The sequence below is a fragment of the Halichoeres trimaculatus genome, unplaced genomic scaffold (assembly GCF_033239565.1).
Source record: "Halichoeres trimaculatus isolate MK-OKI-2021-1 unplaced genomic scaffold, fHalTri1.1 fHalTri1_scaffold_18, whole genome shotgun sequence".
In the NCBI taxonomy this organism is placed as follows: domain Eukaryota; kingdom Metazoa; phylum Chordata; class Actinopteri; order Labriformes; family Labridae; genus Halichoeres; species Halichoeres trimaculatus.
In genome coordinates, this window is record NW_027437196.1 from 18,973,824 (window position 1) to 18,986,103 (window position 12,280).

The following is a 12,280-nucleotide window of genomic DNA, read 5'->3' on the forward strand; positions in this document are numbered from 1 at the left end:
CACTTTAACAAAGACACTTGTCATGAAGAAAAGCAAAAATGAAATTTCTGCACTTTGTTTTGGTTTTCAACAGCTTCCGAAAGAGAAATACAAATTCTATCATAAACCGTCCCAGGTGCATGCAGGTCCTCATGCATGACTGTACCCCCCTTTACTCACACCTGACTGAACAGTAGAAATAACAAGCGTGTGTGGTGTCTTGCTGCTTTAGTTTTTACCTGTGCGCTGTCCATTGGTGTTGTGTGAGCAGATGGGGGGGAATCAAACGGCTGTTGATATGCTAATGAGGCCCTGTGCCAGTGTTATTACAGAGCTGCTCCAGCCCTTCACTTCCACCATTAGAGGGAGACCTCAGAGCGCAAGACAGACAGCAGCCCACAGCTTCAATAAAAGTAGTTTTTCTGAGCGGGGAGCACAATTCACTGAGTGAAAACAAGACTATAAGACGATACCCAAACTCAATATCCACCTCAGCAACCCATGAAAATGCTTTGGAAATTAACTGATAACATTAAATATGAAGATTGCGAGGTAAGGGACTCCTCTTTAATTTGCTTAATTTTATATTGTATCTATAAATTTTCCGAGGTAATAATTTTAAGGATGTGCTGTATTGTTTTGGTACAAAAATGTCATTCATTTGACAACTGTTGTGTAAGTTCAACATTTATGCAGTTTCAAAATGAGTGGATCTACGGCTTTGATTTATTTCATAGGCGTTTCTCTATTTTTTTAAACGATGACAAATATTTGATTCATAACTACAGCTTGCAGTGAAAGTTGCAACCGTAATTATTTTTTTCTGGGACTGCATTTTTGTAAAACAATAAGAGTTTTCATTTGTTTTGGTTAATTTACAAATGTTGCGTGCGTGAAATCACAGCAACTATTATTTTAAAACAACCTGCTTATATTTTTATTAGAAATAAAATTGTAAACATATTTGGAATATGTCATGGCAGGTCGATTTGTGAAAACATTAATATTTAGTTACCATTGATTTAATTAAAAATAAATACTGCACCTGAATGGAAGTTGTACGCGCTTACACAGCCTGTTTATTCCCTATTTAAATTGCATGGACATCTTCCATTCACTTTTAATATCGCTGCAACTTGAGCCGTTACATGTCGCGTGTGTGCATGTGTGTGTGGAGTGCATACACTGAGTAATTGTTGTTTTGGGCATAGACAAAGTTTGGCAGTAATATCAGGGACTTGTTTAGGAGTGGAGGAGCCTGTCGGACGTGTTTTCGCCCGCGTCCTGCGAGGATAGGGCCGGCTTGGAGCAGGAAAACAAAAGCTGGGCTCCCCCGCGCTTAGCTTGTTCTCATTATTTTGATTTACAGGCAAATGTTTACTCGCTGATATCGACGGAGAAATTAAAATCTGAACCGATCTGGTCAAGGGTGATTGTAGAATATTTTTTAAATGAGCGAGCAGGAAGGGGAGTGAAGCTCTCCGAAACCGCGCGTAAAAGTTGGTCAGAGCGCCCGATCTGCGCGGCCCTATCAGAGACTGTGGGAATTTATTTTTCTTCGTCTATCTTGTTAAAAGCTAAAAGTTAGTCGGCGTGACTCTGGGTTTGGGAGTCGAGGAGGAACCGGTGGAGTAATTCGGCGGTGACAGAGGAGAGAAAAGAGCCCTATGGAGGACGGCTCCCTGTCGGAGTCTGAAGTGGAAAACAAAGGGACGAGAGGTAGAAACGAGCCGCTCGGAATGCCCATAGCGTCGTCTGCTGGATTTTCACCCAGTTCAGAGGTGCACATTGTTTTCTTCCATCGCTTCTTCTTCTCCTCCTGTCTGTGGTCCACCACCCTTCATTCGCATGTCTTTCTTTCACTTTTGCGCTTTGGCCCTGGGACCCTTTTAAACTCCCCCCTCCTCCTCTCTCCCTCTCTGATTCGTCAGACGGGAGTGAATGTCCCTCTTTTTGTCTCTCTCTCTCTCCACTCCCTCCACAGTCTCACTCCCTCCTTCTCTCTCTCACTCCCTCTCTCTCCCCATCTCTGATTAGATATACAGATTCCTCCTTTCAATGGACGTCATTTAAGCGCAGACTCTTGCCTTGAGTTGCGTCCTCCGCTTCACGCCCGATTTCCGACCATTCTTTCCTTATTATTAAGTATTCCTGTAATATTAATAGTCATGAATTCGTTCTATTAGGAGTCCAAGAGGGGGACGAAGAAGCGGCTCTTTTGCTAATATGAGCTCAGGCGAAGGGACGGCTGCACTGTGATAGAAGCCAGAAGAGCAGGGAGAAAAAGAAGGGTTTACCAAGAGAAACTTTTCGACCCGAATCCGCCAGCACCGCCGAATATCTGCATTTTTTGCCCCAAATGAAGGGCAGCGGGGATCTTACCGTTTATTTCTGATGGATTATCGTCCTGCTGCTGTGGCACATATCTGAGCGCAGGGGCCAGCGTGATCTTACAGGAGAAAAGAAGAGTCCTTTTTTTCTGGGGGCTATTTTTTTGTTTTGCTGTCTAATTTCCTTGCTCGCCCCTCAGAAATTCAAAGTGTTTTCGAACTGAATACTCTTTTCTTGAGTCGCACCAAAAATCATTTGAGATGTTAGTGCACAGTTTTTCCGCGATGGTAAGTTGCTGGAGCCCTGGCGTGTTTGATACTTGACTGGATTTTAAAATTTGTTGTAATACAGTTTTTATTCCGCTGAATAATGTTTTGTCAAGCTTGCCGACATGAGATGTGTGGGAAAGGCTAAAATAATATAATGCATAGTTATTTTTGAGGGTATTTCCACCTCCGAAATTCAATCTTTCTTGTTATTATTTACATTTTGCCTTTGTTGTGTTGATTTTTTTTTACTTTCCGCACAAAGTAGGCAGTGTGTTTAATTTTGACCTAGGTTGGTTTTATAAAAAACAAACAGCAGGAACTATTTTAATTGAAGATTCCACACTTGGCCATATTTGTCACACACAGGCCATATTTGATCATGCCTGCGCAGCATTCAGCAGTTAAAATAAAAAACTGCACATGTACGCATAATTCAGCTGTTTTGTTTTTATAACTGCTTTGTGTCTAAAACACTTCTCTTTCCTCCTGATCCCTCCAGGACCGTCACGACGGCACCAGCAATGGTACAGCAAGGCTACCTCAGCTGGGCGGCGTGGGCCAGAGTCCCTATACGAGCGCCCCTCCGCTTTCTCACACGCCGAACTCGGACTTCCAGCCTCCGTACTTCCCCCCACCCTACCAGCCCATCTACCCGCAGTCTCAGGACCCTTACTCGCACGTCAACGACCCGTACTCCCTCAACTCTCTGCATGCTCAGCCACAGCCGCAGCACCCGGGCTGGCCGGGCCAGAGGCAGAGTCAGGAGAGCAGCCTACTGCACCAGCACCGCAACCTGCCCCACCAGCTGTGCCGGGAGTACCGCAGGGAAGTGCTGCTACCGTCCGGCCACGGCTTAGACACGGGACTGTCAGACTCTATCCCTATCCATGGAATACCTCACTCTTTAGAAGACGTTCAGGTGAGACAGGAGCTACCTGGTTTCTTCTTCTTCTGTTTTTTAATGTATTTGAGCTTAATGCCTTAGTTAACGAAGGGTTAGAATTAAAAGGAGTGCTAATATTTTTGCAGGAATTATTTGAGACCATGTCTCAAAAACTATGACAATAAATTAAACTGGTTGAACGCTAATAGCCTTTTAACTAGGCCAATTATTTCTAAATAATAGATAAACATAAAAATCTCTGTAAAGTTTTTTTAAATCTTTTTTTTTTTTTTTTTGTAAAATTATAGGCCTATCTGTTATTTTATTTTAGGAAAATGTTTAAAATCCCTGGCGAGATGATACGCATTGAACACATTTTTTGATTTGGCCGTTTAAATGCATGAAAAATATCACGAGGTTTGTTCATTTATTTATTTATTCTAACTAAACAGTAATCTTATCATCTTTTTAATCTTTTTAAAAATTTAATAATTTACTTTGAATTATGCTATTCTTTTTCAAATTATATTTTGTATGATACAAGCAATAGCTGTAATATTGAATTAAATAGACTGAAATCAAATGAATTACTGTATTCGAGCGTCTTATAATGCAGTCTGATTTCATTTGATTTTTTCATTTTGGGAAAAAAAAGAAGAAGCTCGAGGTGCTTCGTGAACAATGACACTCTCAAACACTGCATGCACACTGACAACAGAATTGAGTTTTCTGTATTGGGTTGGAATAATAGCTACGATCACTAAATATGCATGATAAATGAGCGCTCAAATTGTCAATAACTCCCATTCTTATTTGGAGAGTTCTCCCCAGTTTTTAATCAGAAATAAACACCAATAATCCTCTAATTAGTTCATAGGCCTTTAATAGGCTGCGCTGCCGTAATTACTATCCAATCTAGATTAGAAGTTTCCTTGTGAGTGAAGCCAATCTGAGGGCAAAATTAGGTCAGGATTATGGGGCGACACAGCTTCGTTATTTAAGTCTGAGTTTGTGTTCTGGTGTAATGCATCCATGAACGAAACCCGCTGGACAGTAATAACAGGTATGGGCCTCATGAGCCTCCTATGGCTGATTGTTGCTAATTGTGTCGAGCTTTTGTTCGTGCACAGCTTACTGAGTTGCCTTCACGTACACAGGAATCAAGCTGGTGTTATCTGTGCTAAAATTGTCCGTTCTTTCTGCATTTGTGTCACAGCCTGTTGATGATCAAGGAATCCACATTCCCGACCAGACTGTAATTAAAAAAGGTAAGCAATTTCCTCCGAGATATCATGCATGTTCCTGCAAGCTGCAGTGCACACCACTAGGCACACACTCACATACACACACACCATTCGCCATTCTGCTCGAGAGAACTCGATGCATTGCGGTAATGCCTGACTGATCCTAATACGCAGTAGCCTATTTTTCATTACATGCTTTCCAAGTGCATCAAACTGGCTGCACCTTTTTCTCGCTGATGGAATTTACTGTCAGCGTTTCAGAGCAGCGGGGAGATGAGTGGAGCTGCTGGGCTTTGAAGGCCCCGTGGTATTGATGGTCAAAGATACAGGCCTATAGCTATAGACGATCCTGTGGTGGAGAAAGCCAATAGCTGCAATCACACAGCATGGTCAAATTTAAAATGGAAGTTGGAAGTGCTGGATGGAGCAGACTCTGTCATTCAGGGAGGAAATACTCGGTTTGGGAAAAATCACTTACTTATATGTAAAGAGCTGTTGGATTACGCAGACTTGACTATTTCTGTTTGCTGTAAAGGGGTCTGAATCACATAGTGAACGATTTATGCTGGACTTTTATGTTCAAAACGTTATGTCAGCTGAATTACAAGCGACGTGTCGCCATTTTTCTGTCTTTCTTTCTTGCTTCATATTCTCTCTTTTTCACATTCTTCCTTTTTTGAGTCTATCTGCGTATCAACATGATAATTGGCTTCTTATATTAGTAATCTCAAGAGTTCGTTTAACTCCTATTGTCTCTATTAGGCTCCCCTGAGCCATTAATGTCACAAGTGATCTATCCAAAGGCGCACAGTCCCCTTTGTCTCCGGTTACTGCACACCAAAACGGTGGAAAGCCCAGTGGTGCTCTGTCCCCCCTCCTTCCTCCTCCTCGCTCGGTGTGAAATCACACACGGGTAACGGTGTTTTGCTGGATACCAGGACATGTCAAAATAGGTAGACTTTACCAAATCTCTAGGATTGTGTGGTTGCTTTGTGCCGGACGCGCAGAAAGGCTGCATGAGCGCGCAGATACTGGAGATCCTCGGTGTCTGCTGCTGCATAAATATGTTGACCGGTGCTTTCAGATGATAGAGCAGATAGATGAAAATAATGCAGAATTATGTACAGTTTGAATCATCCCGGATGCTCGTGATTTTATCAGCACACAAACACTTTCATTATTAGTATTATTTCCATGTATAGGCCTCCATTGCTCGCTTTTCTCTGCATGTCCTTGTTGCTGAAAGTGTACACATGTGGTGCTAAACTCTAAATCCGGGGCCTAAATCCCCCCTTCTCATTTAGTTAAGGCTCTGCATTGCATGAAATTCACTGAGCACGGTCTCCCTCTCTCTTTCTCCCCCCTCCTTCTCCTCATCCCACCATCCCTCTCTTTCTCCCCCCTCTCTCCCTGGCTATAGGTCCAGTGTCTTTATCCAAGAACAACAACATCTCCGCCATCCCCGTAAATAAGGACGGTCTTTTCGGAGGGGTGGTAAACCCCAACGAGGTTTTCTGCTCAGTTCCGGGTCGCCTGTCTCTCCTCAGCTCCACATCCAAGTACAAGGTCACTGTGGCAGAGGTGCAGAGACGCCTCTCGCCGCCTGAGTGCCTCAACGCCTCTCTGCTGGGAGGGGTGCTGAGGAGGTGAGTCCAAAAAATCTCCTCTCCTCTACTACCTGTTTAGAGAGCGCGTGCATAAACTCTCTACCTTCCAATCCATTCCCTCTGTGCGCGCGCATCTCTCCTCGCGCTCCCTCTCTCTGTTCTGTACCAAGAATAATTAAAATCGACCAACCATGACACCTAGCTCCTGCATTTAAAGCAGGAGAGGTCTGTTAAATTCCATATTAACTCTCTCTGTTTCTCTCCCTCTCTCAAATTAATGTAGGCCTAGTCTGTTTCAAGCCCAGCTCTATAGGCCCAGTGAAGGCATTACACATGAAAACATTGGTCTCTAGTGAACTGTCTACTGAAGTGCTGCTACAGACACGCAGCCAGTAATAGTGCTGCCTATTAAGTAGGGCTTTATTTATTCATTTTGTACTGTATTTGTCTGCTGCTGGAGAAGGCTGAGCTCTTTTTGGTATTATTTATAGCTTGTATGGAGGATGTTAAAGAGGATAGAGCCCAGCAAATAATATCTAATCAAGACTGGATTAATAAAAAGGAGCTGGGTGTGTGTTTTAAAGATTCAAACACAAATCATAGAAAATATCTTAGGACTAAGTTTAAGGACATAATCCTTGAAAAAAAAATACGAGACAATATTTTGCTTGTTAAGTGCACATGTTTCACACGTGTGTAGAATCTTAGTGATGGTGTTGACATTTGGCCTTGTTTTCGTTCGCAGGGCAAAATCCAAGAATGGAGGAAGATCCCTCAGGGAGAAGCTGGATAAAATCGGTTTGAATCTACCTGCAGGCAGACGCAAAGCAGCCAACGTTACCCTCCTGACGTCACTAGTCGAAGGTAAGCCGGCTGCCACGAATCACGTTCTCACTCTAGCTGCTCCCGCGATATCAGGTGCTTGCAAAATGGGAGTTTTTTCTCTCCCTCACTGTCTCTTCCCCTCTCTCTTTCTTTCTCTGTGTTGGAAATCAGCATATGCGCTCATCCGTGTAATGTGGACCGACTTTGCCTCGCAAGTAATAAAGCATGAAGGATGTATGTGTGTGTGTGTGTGTGTGTGTGTGTGTGTGTGTGTGTGTGTGTGTGTGTGTGTGTGTGTGTGTGTGTGTGTGTGTGTGTGTGTGTGTGTGTGTGTAAGAGAGAGAATGTAGAGGGGGAGAGAAAGAGAAAGAATGGAGCTGGTGATTCTCGTGGCATTGCAGCGTTATTGGCCCTCGCTTTCAGGAGCGCACTTGCAGGTCCACCACGGCTGGCCTAGTTTACGCACTGGATGAATTTGTGTTGAAGTCCAGTTAATTATTGAGTGCTGCTTGTTTATTGGGCGCCGCTGAGCTGTTTCACCTCATGGATGAGAAGTCGATTGATTTATTAACCCTCATGCATTGTTTCAAACATTAATACACCATAGCTATGGCAGCGCAGGCCTGAGTTTTAATTCTTTCGTTAATAGCTTCTCATGCTTTGGCTCTCAGTGAAGATTTTCGTTGCATGCAAATGGCATGGAGCTGACCTATTGGGAGCTATATGTTTTGGGTCCATTAAAGAATAAATTAGTCAATTATGGTGCGCTTTAACGCGACTGGATAAATCCATTTTGCTTGCAGAGTTGGACCTTATTATTCAGTGCAGTGGTATTTGGTGAGCAGTGGCTTTCCAAAGGTGAAACCCTGCGATGGTTCATTGGTCCTTGTTAATCATTACTGCGGAAGAGAGCCGAATCCAATGTGCTTGGTCGAGATTTGGTGCTGTTTTGTAATGAGCGTGGAGAAATGTCTGATTCTGGGTAATAAGAAGGTGGTGGCACGTGGGGAGCTTGGATGGATGGGGGCAGCTGGTTATTTAGTGGAGGGACAGTGCATTTTCTGAAGTGCTGTCATTGTTTATGATCCGCTCCATTTTATGGAAACTAGTTTACTGGACTTGAGCTTTGATGCTAATTGGCGCATGCGTTCTTCCGGAGTAGAAGCTTATGGGCAGGAAGCCCTGCAGTAAAAACGCAACTGCTTCAGGAAATTAAAACCAAAGACTTGGGAAGAAAAAAAATGTCCAGATAGAGAGAGAAAAGGGGCGAGTTTAGACTCGGACGGAATGAAACCTGAAATTCTCAGAGCTGAAGTATGGAAAAGGAGGGAGATTTAGGTATAGCCTTTTAAAATTGCTTCCCCATGCCTGTGTGATCTGCTTGACTTTCAGTAATGTGCAGGCATTGGTAATCAATGACATGGTGTTAAGCATGACGCTCCGTCCATATTTCATATCCACTTATTGTTTCTGCTCCATATTTAAGCGTTCTCACGGTATGAAGAAGAGATCTTGACTTGTATTGACAGCTCGCAGGCCTGCTGTCTTATGATTCCGGGGCTTTTATTTTAGTAATCATCATCATTAGTGTTGTTGAGGCACAGGTGTTATAACCCCGCTGTGTGCACGCGCAGCTCACTTCAGATTAATCACGTGTTAGTCCAAGCAGGGAGTGTGAACAGCTCTCATTTTGGTGTAACCATATTTAATAAAGAAAAACACACTCAACCTCTCTCTTTCCCTTCTTTGCTGTTTTTTTTCTGTCTCAGGCGAAGCGGTCCATCTTGCCAGGGATTTCGGTTATGTGTGCGAGACCGAGTTTCCAGCCAAGGCAGTAGCTGAATATGTAAACCGTCAGCACTCCGACCCGAACGAACAAGTCCAAAGAAAAAACATGCTATTGGCCACGAAGTAAGTGCTATCATCACATTTCACTGCGTCACAGCGCCGTATGCATCCCAGTCTGTTTGTTGCACACACACACACACACACACACACACACACACACACACACACACACACACACACACACACACACACACACACACACACACACACACACACACTTATTTTAATATTTTCAGACGTGTTTTTTTAGTCATGATTTGACTCAACTACAAAGTCAACACACGTCACATTGTGCAGTATGAAGTACATCGTCATACCTGATTATTCTAATTTTGTATGTTTTACTTTAAAAAATATTTAAAAGATATTAATTATATAAAGATTAATAATTACACGTTTTTACTCTCACATTTTCACACATCAACTCTACATGTCTGCTAACTATGCAGACACTCGTTGTCTATTTATTTGATCTAGTCCTATCTGTGATAATTAAATAGTCCAGTGCAATTTAAAGCAGACTGTTGTTGGTGTGTTTGCCTGTGCCTTCCTGTCATCCACACGCACAGCTCTGTTGTGTTTGCCTTGTGATTTCAGTGACATTGACACATCGCTGGGTCTCATCCAGTGCTACCAGTGCTGTTGGTTATTTTTACCCTGCGTTTACTGCAGCATGATCATGGCTTATAAAAAAAAAGCATAGAGAGGCAGAAGCCTGCATTTATTATTGATGATGGACCGCTATAATCAAACAGCTGTCAGCTATAACCGCTTATTACAGCCTGTTTGCCTGTTATTAAAATACCAGTAGCATGAAATGGAGAGTGAATACACGTTAAGTCATCTTTAAATGTTAGAATATATTTGACTCGACACTTTAAAATATTTTACACAGATTAGCTGAAAATAACTGAGATGCTGTTCTAATGGAAATGGAGAAGTCCTTGCATAAAACCGTAATTCTTGTAATTTTATGGCAGCATTTAAGTTTGTGTTTAATTACCTGATGTTCAAAAATGTTCTCATATTTTTTCTGTTCTTTAAAAATTATAAGGATTAATATTTTACCCCAAATTATCTGTGCAGTGTTTTTTTTTTACAGAAAATGATAAAATAAAAATACTGCCAGTGGCCTGTGAGCTTTATTTCCACTCCTCAATAGCTGCAGGACATTTTCGTTGGCTATTCTGAAAAAATGCAGAATAGGTGACACACCGTAATTTCAGTCAATTTCGACACGTTGAATAAAGTACTGCAATAAGTAGACTTGCAGATAGAACCAGATAAACTTGTTGCACCTTCGTTGTTTTTGCAGCTTTGCCTTCTCTTACGCAAACCACCAATTTACAACCAGTCATGTGAAAAACTGTTTTGCTGTGTCCAAAGTTAGATTGTTCTCTGCCAGGTCATGAAAAATCAACGCATGCATTGGCCACCAATTTTCTTTCCTGGTCGTTTACACTCGTTTCCTCTGTTTCAGGCAAGTGTGCAAAGAGTTCACAGACCTACTGTCCCAGGACCGCTCGCCGCTGGGGAACTCACGGCCGCAGCCCATCCTCGAACCGGGAATCCAGAGCTGTTTGACCCACTTCAGTCTAATCTCGCACGGTTTCGGGACCCCGGCACTGTGCGCGGCCGTCACGGCCCTACAGAACTATCTGACCGAGGCTATCAAAGCCATGGACAAAATGTACCTCAACAACAACCCCAACAGTCACTCAGATAACGGCACTAAAGGGGGAGACAAAGACGAGAAGCACAGAAAGTGATGTTTCCATTCCACCTTCACTGAGGGGCCAAACAAACCCAGGGGCCCTTCTTCTTCTCAACCGACCCACGTCCCTCCACCTCGCCCCGGCCCCACCCATCCAATATAAATATTATAAATACCTTATAAATACTATTGATAAAGTTAAACGTGCCACTTCCTGATCTTGCGCGGTTTTACATGTTTTCTTTTTACATCCCACTTTGGATTGACGAGGAAACGACGCAAGAATCTTCTTCTTCCAACACCCGAACCGTATGAAATGTTATTTAAAAAAAAGAAAAGAAAAAAAGCTGCAAAGGAACAGCTCCAGGGCGAGGAAAAGGTGTGTTTGCCTCAGCCAGAGGACTTTTTATGTACTCCCCGTGTTTTTTTATGAGCTGCAACGAATGGACTGAAATCCAGCGAAGCCCTCTATATCTCAATTTCACGATTGTGACAAAAACGAAGCTAAAAGAGGATGAATTCTTATCAGTATTGTGAATAATAAACTTGAAAAACACAGAGAAATTCCACAGAGCTCCATGTCATGACTTCAGTTGTAGACTCTCTCTCTCCACACGACCAACTTGAACTTTTTGAATTTCAACACGATTCGCGGTTATATAAGGGAATCAGTGTTCATGTATGTATATATTTATTTATGTGTAATTTAATGGGAATTGTAAATATGGTGCGTCTGTTGAAACTTCTTTTTTTATTTATCTGGTGCCTCCTGTTTTAGTGGGTTTGAATATTCGGTTAGTTCTTCATGTGATTTTATGGTTCTTAGAAAAACAGAAGTTTGGGGTATTTTTTATTTCTCTGGGATATTTCAATTCAGCCCTCTTGTAGCATGTTGAGGCGACATTGAAGCAAGTGAACAAATTGAATAGAAATAAAACTTCCATTTCTCTCTATATATATCATCCTTATTCCGTTTTTTTTAATTTGAGACAGAGCATACGTGAGACCCTGAGGAGAACTGTTTTTTGTGTTTCTATTTTCGTTTTTATACAAGCTTTTATGTGTTGTGCCAATCAGAATACGTTTCACCTCTTGTTCTCTCCTTGAAGCACCATAAAAGCAATAAATGGAATATTGTCTTTTTTTTAATGTTGGAAGACATTCGAAAAACACTTTTTGGGACCACCTGATATCTTGTTCTGTCCGATAATGTCCAAAATTGGAGGCGGTTTTAGCTGTATTGTATAGACATGTGCTGGCAATAGTTCCCATGCCTGTCAATGTATTATAGTCCTTTGTTGCCCAGAAAAAAAATAAATATTTGATACGCTTCATCTCGATTATTATTCATATCTTTTAATTTTTTATTCACTGCTTGACACGGCGGGGTGTGTTTTTTTCCCTTTCTGTATTTTTTTCCCATTCTGAACGGCTACAGTAATTGAGTTTAAGTCTCCCCAGACGATTGCTCCTTGCAATAAGCAGCTGAACTCATTGTTTCCCTCAAGTATAATAAAAAAAATCTTACTTTAAACTCTCTGGTTCAGAGCACAGGATCTTATGCAGGCCAAATGGCTCAC

At 42.2% G+C, this 12,280-nt stretch overlaps 1 protein-coding gene across 2 annotated transcripts; it reads left to right on the forward strand.

Moving 5' to 3' along the window:
- The first annotated feature begins 350 nt into the window (after window positions 1-350).
- On the forward strand, window positions 351-12,035 carry tfap2a (transcription factor AP-2 alpha). 2 transcript variants are annotated; one of them, XM_074693996.1, is made up of 7 exons: window positions 351-531; window positions 3,079-3,498; window positions 4,679-4,730; window positions 6,127-6,352; window positions 7,059-7,177; window positions 8,908-9,049; window positions 10,467-12,035. In XM_074693996.1, the coding sequence occupies exons 1-7, from the start codon at window positions 481-483 to the stop codon at window positions 10,753-10,755; spliced, it is 1,299 nt and encodes a 432-aa protein (XP_074550097.1). In that variant the 5' UTR covers window positions 351-480; the 3' UTR covers window positions 10,756-12,035. The 2 variants fall into 2 exon arrangements, with proteins under 2 accessions (XP_074550097.1, XP_074550099.1); XM_074693998.1 differs by lacking the exon at window positions 351-531 and adding an exon at window positions 1,990-2,597 and having other exon boundaries at window positions 10,467-12,034.
- The last annotated feature ends 245 nt before the right edge of the window (window positions 12,036-12,280 follow it).

Coding starts and splice junctions, on each gene's coding strand:
- tfap2a (XM_074693996.1), top strand. CDS start 481: ATGAAAATGCTTTGGAAATTAACTGATAACATTAAATATGAAGATTGC. Junction 532..3,078: donor TTAAATATGAAGATTGCGAG/GTAAGGGACTCC, acceptor TGATCCCTCCAG/GACCGTCACGACGGCACCAG. Junction 7,178..8,907: donor CCTGACGTCACTAGTCGAAG/GTAAGCCGGCTG, acceptor TTTCTGTCTCAG/GCGAAGCGGTCCATCTTGCC.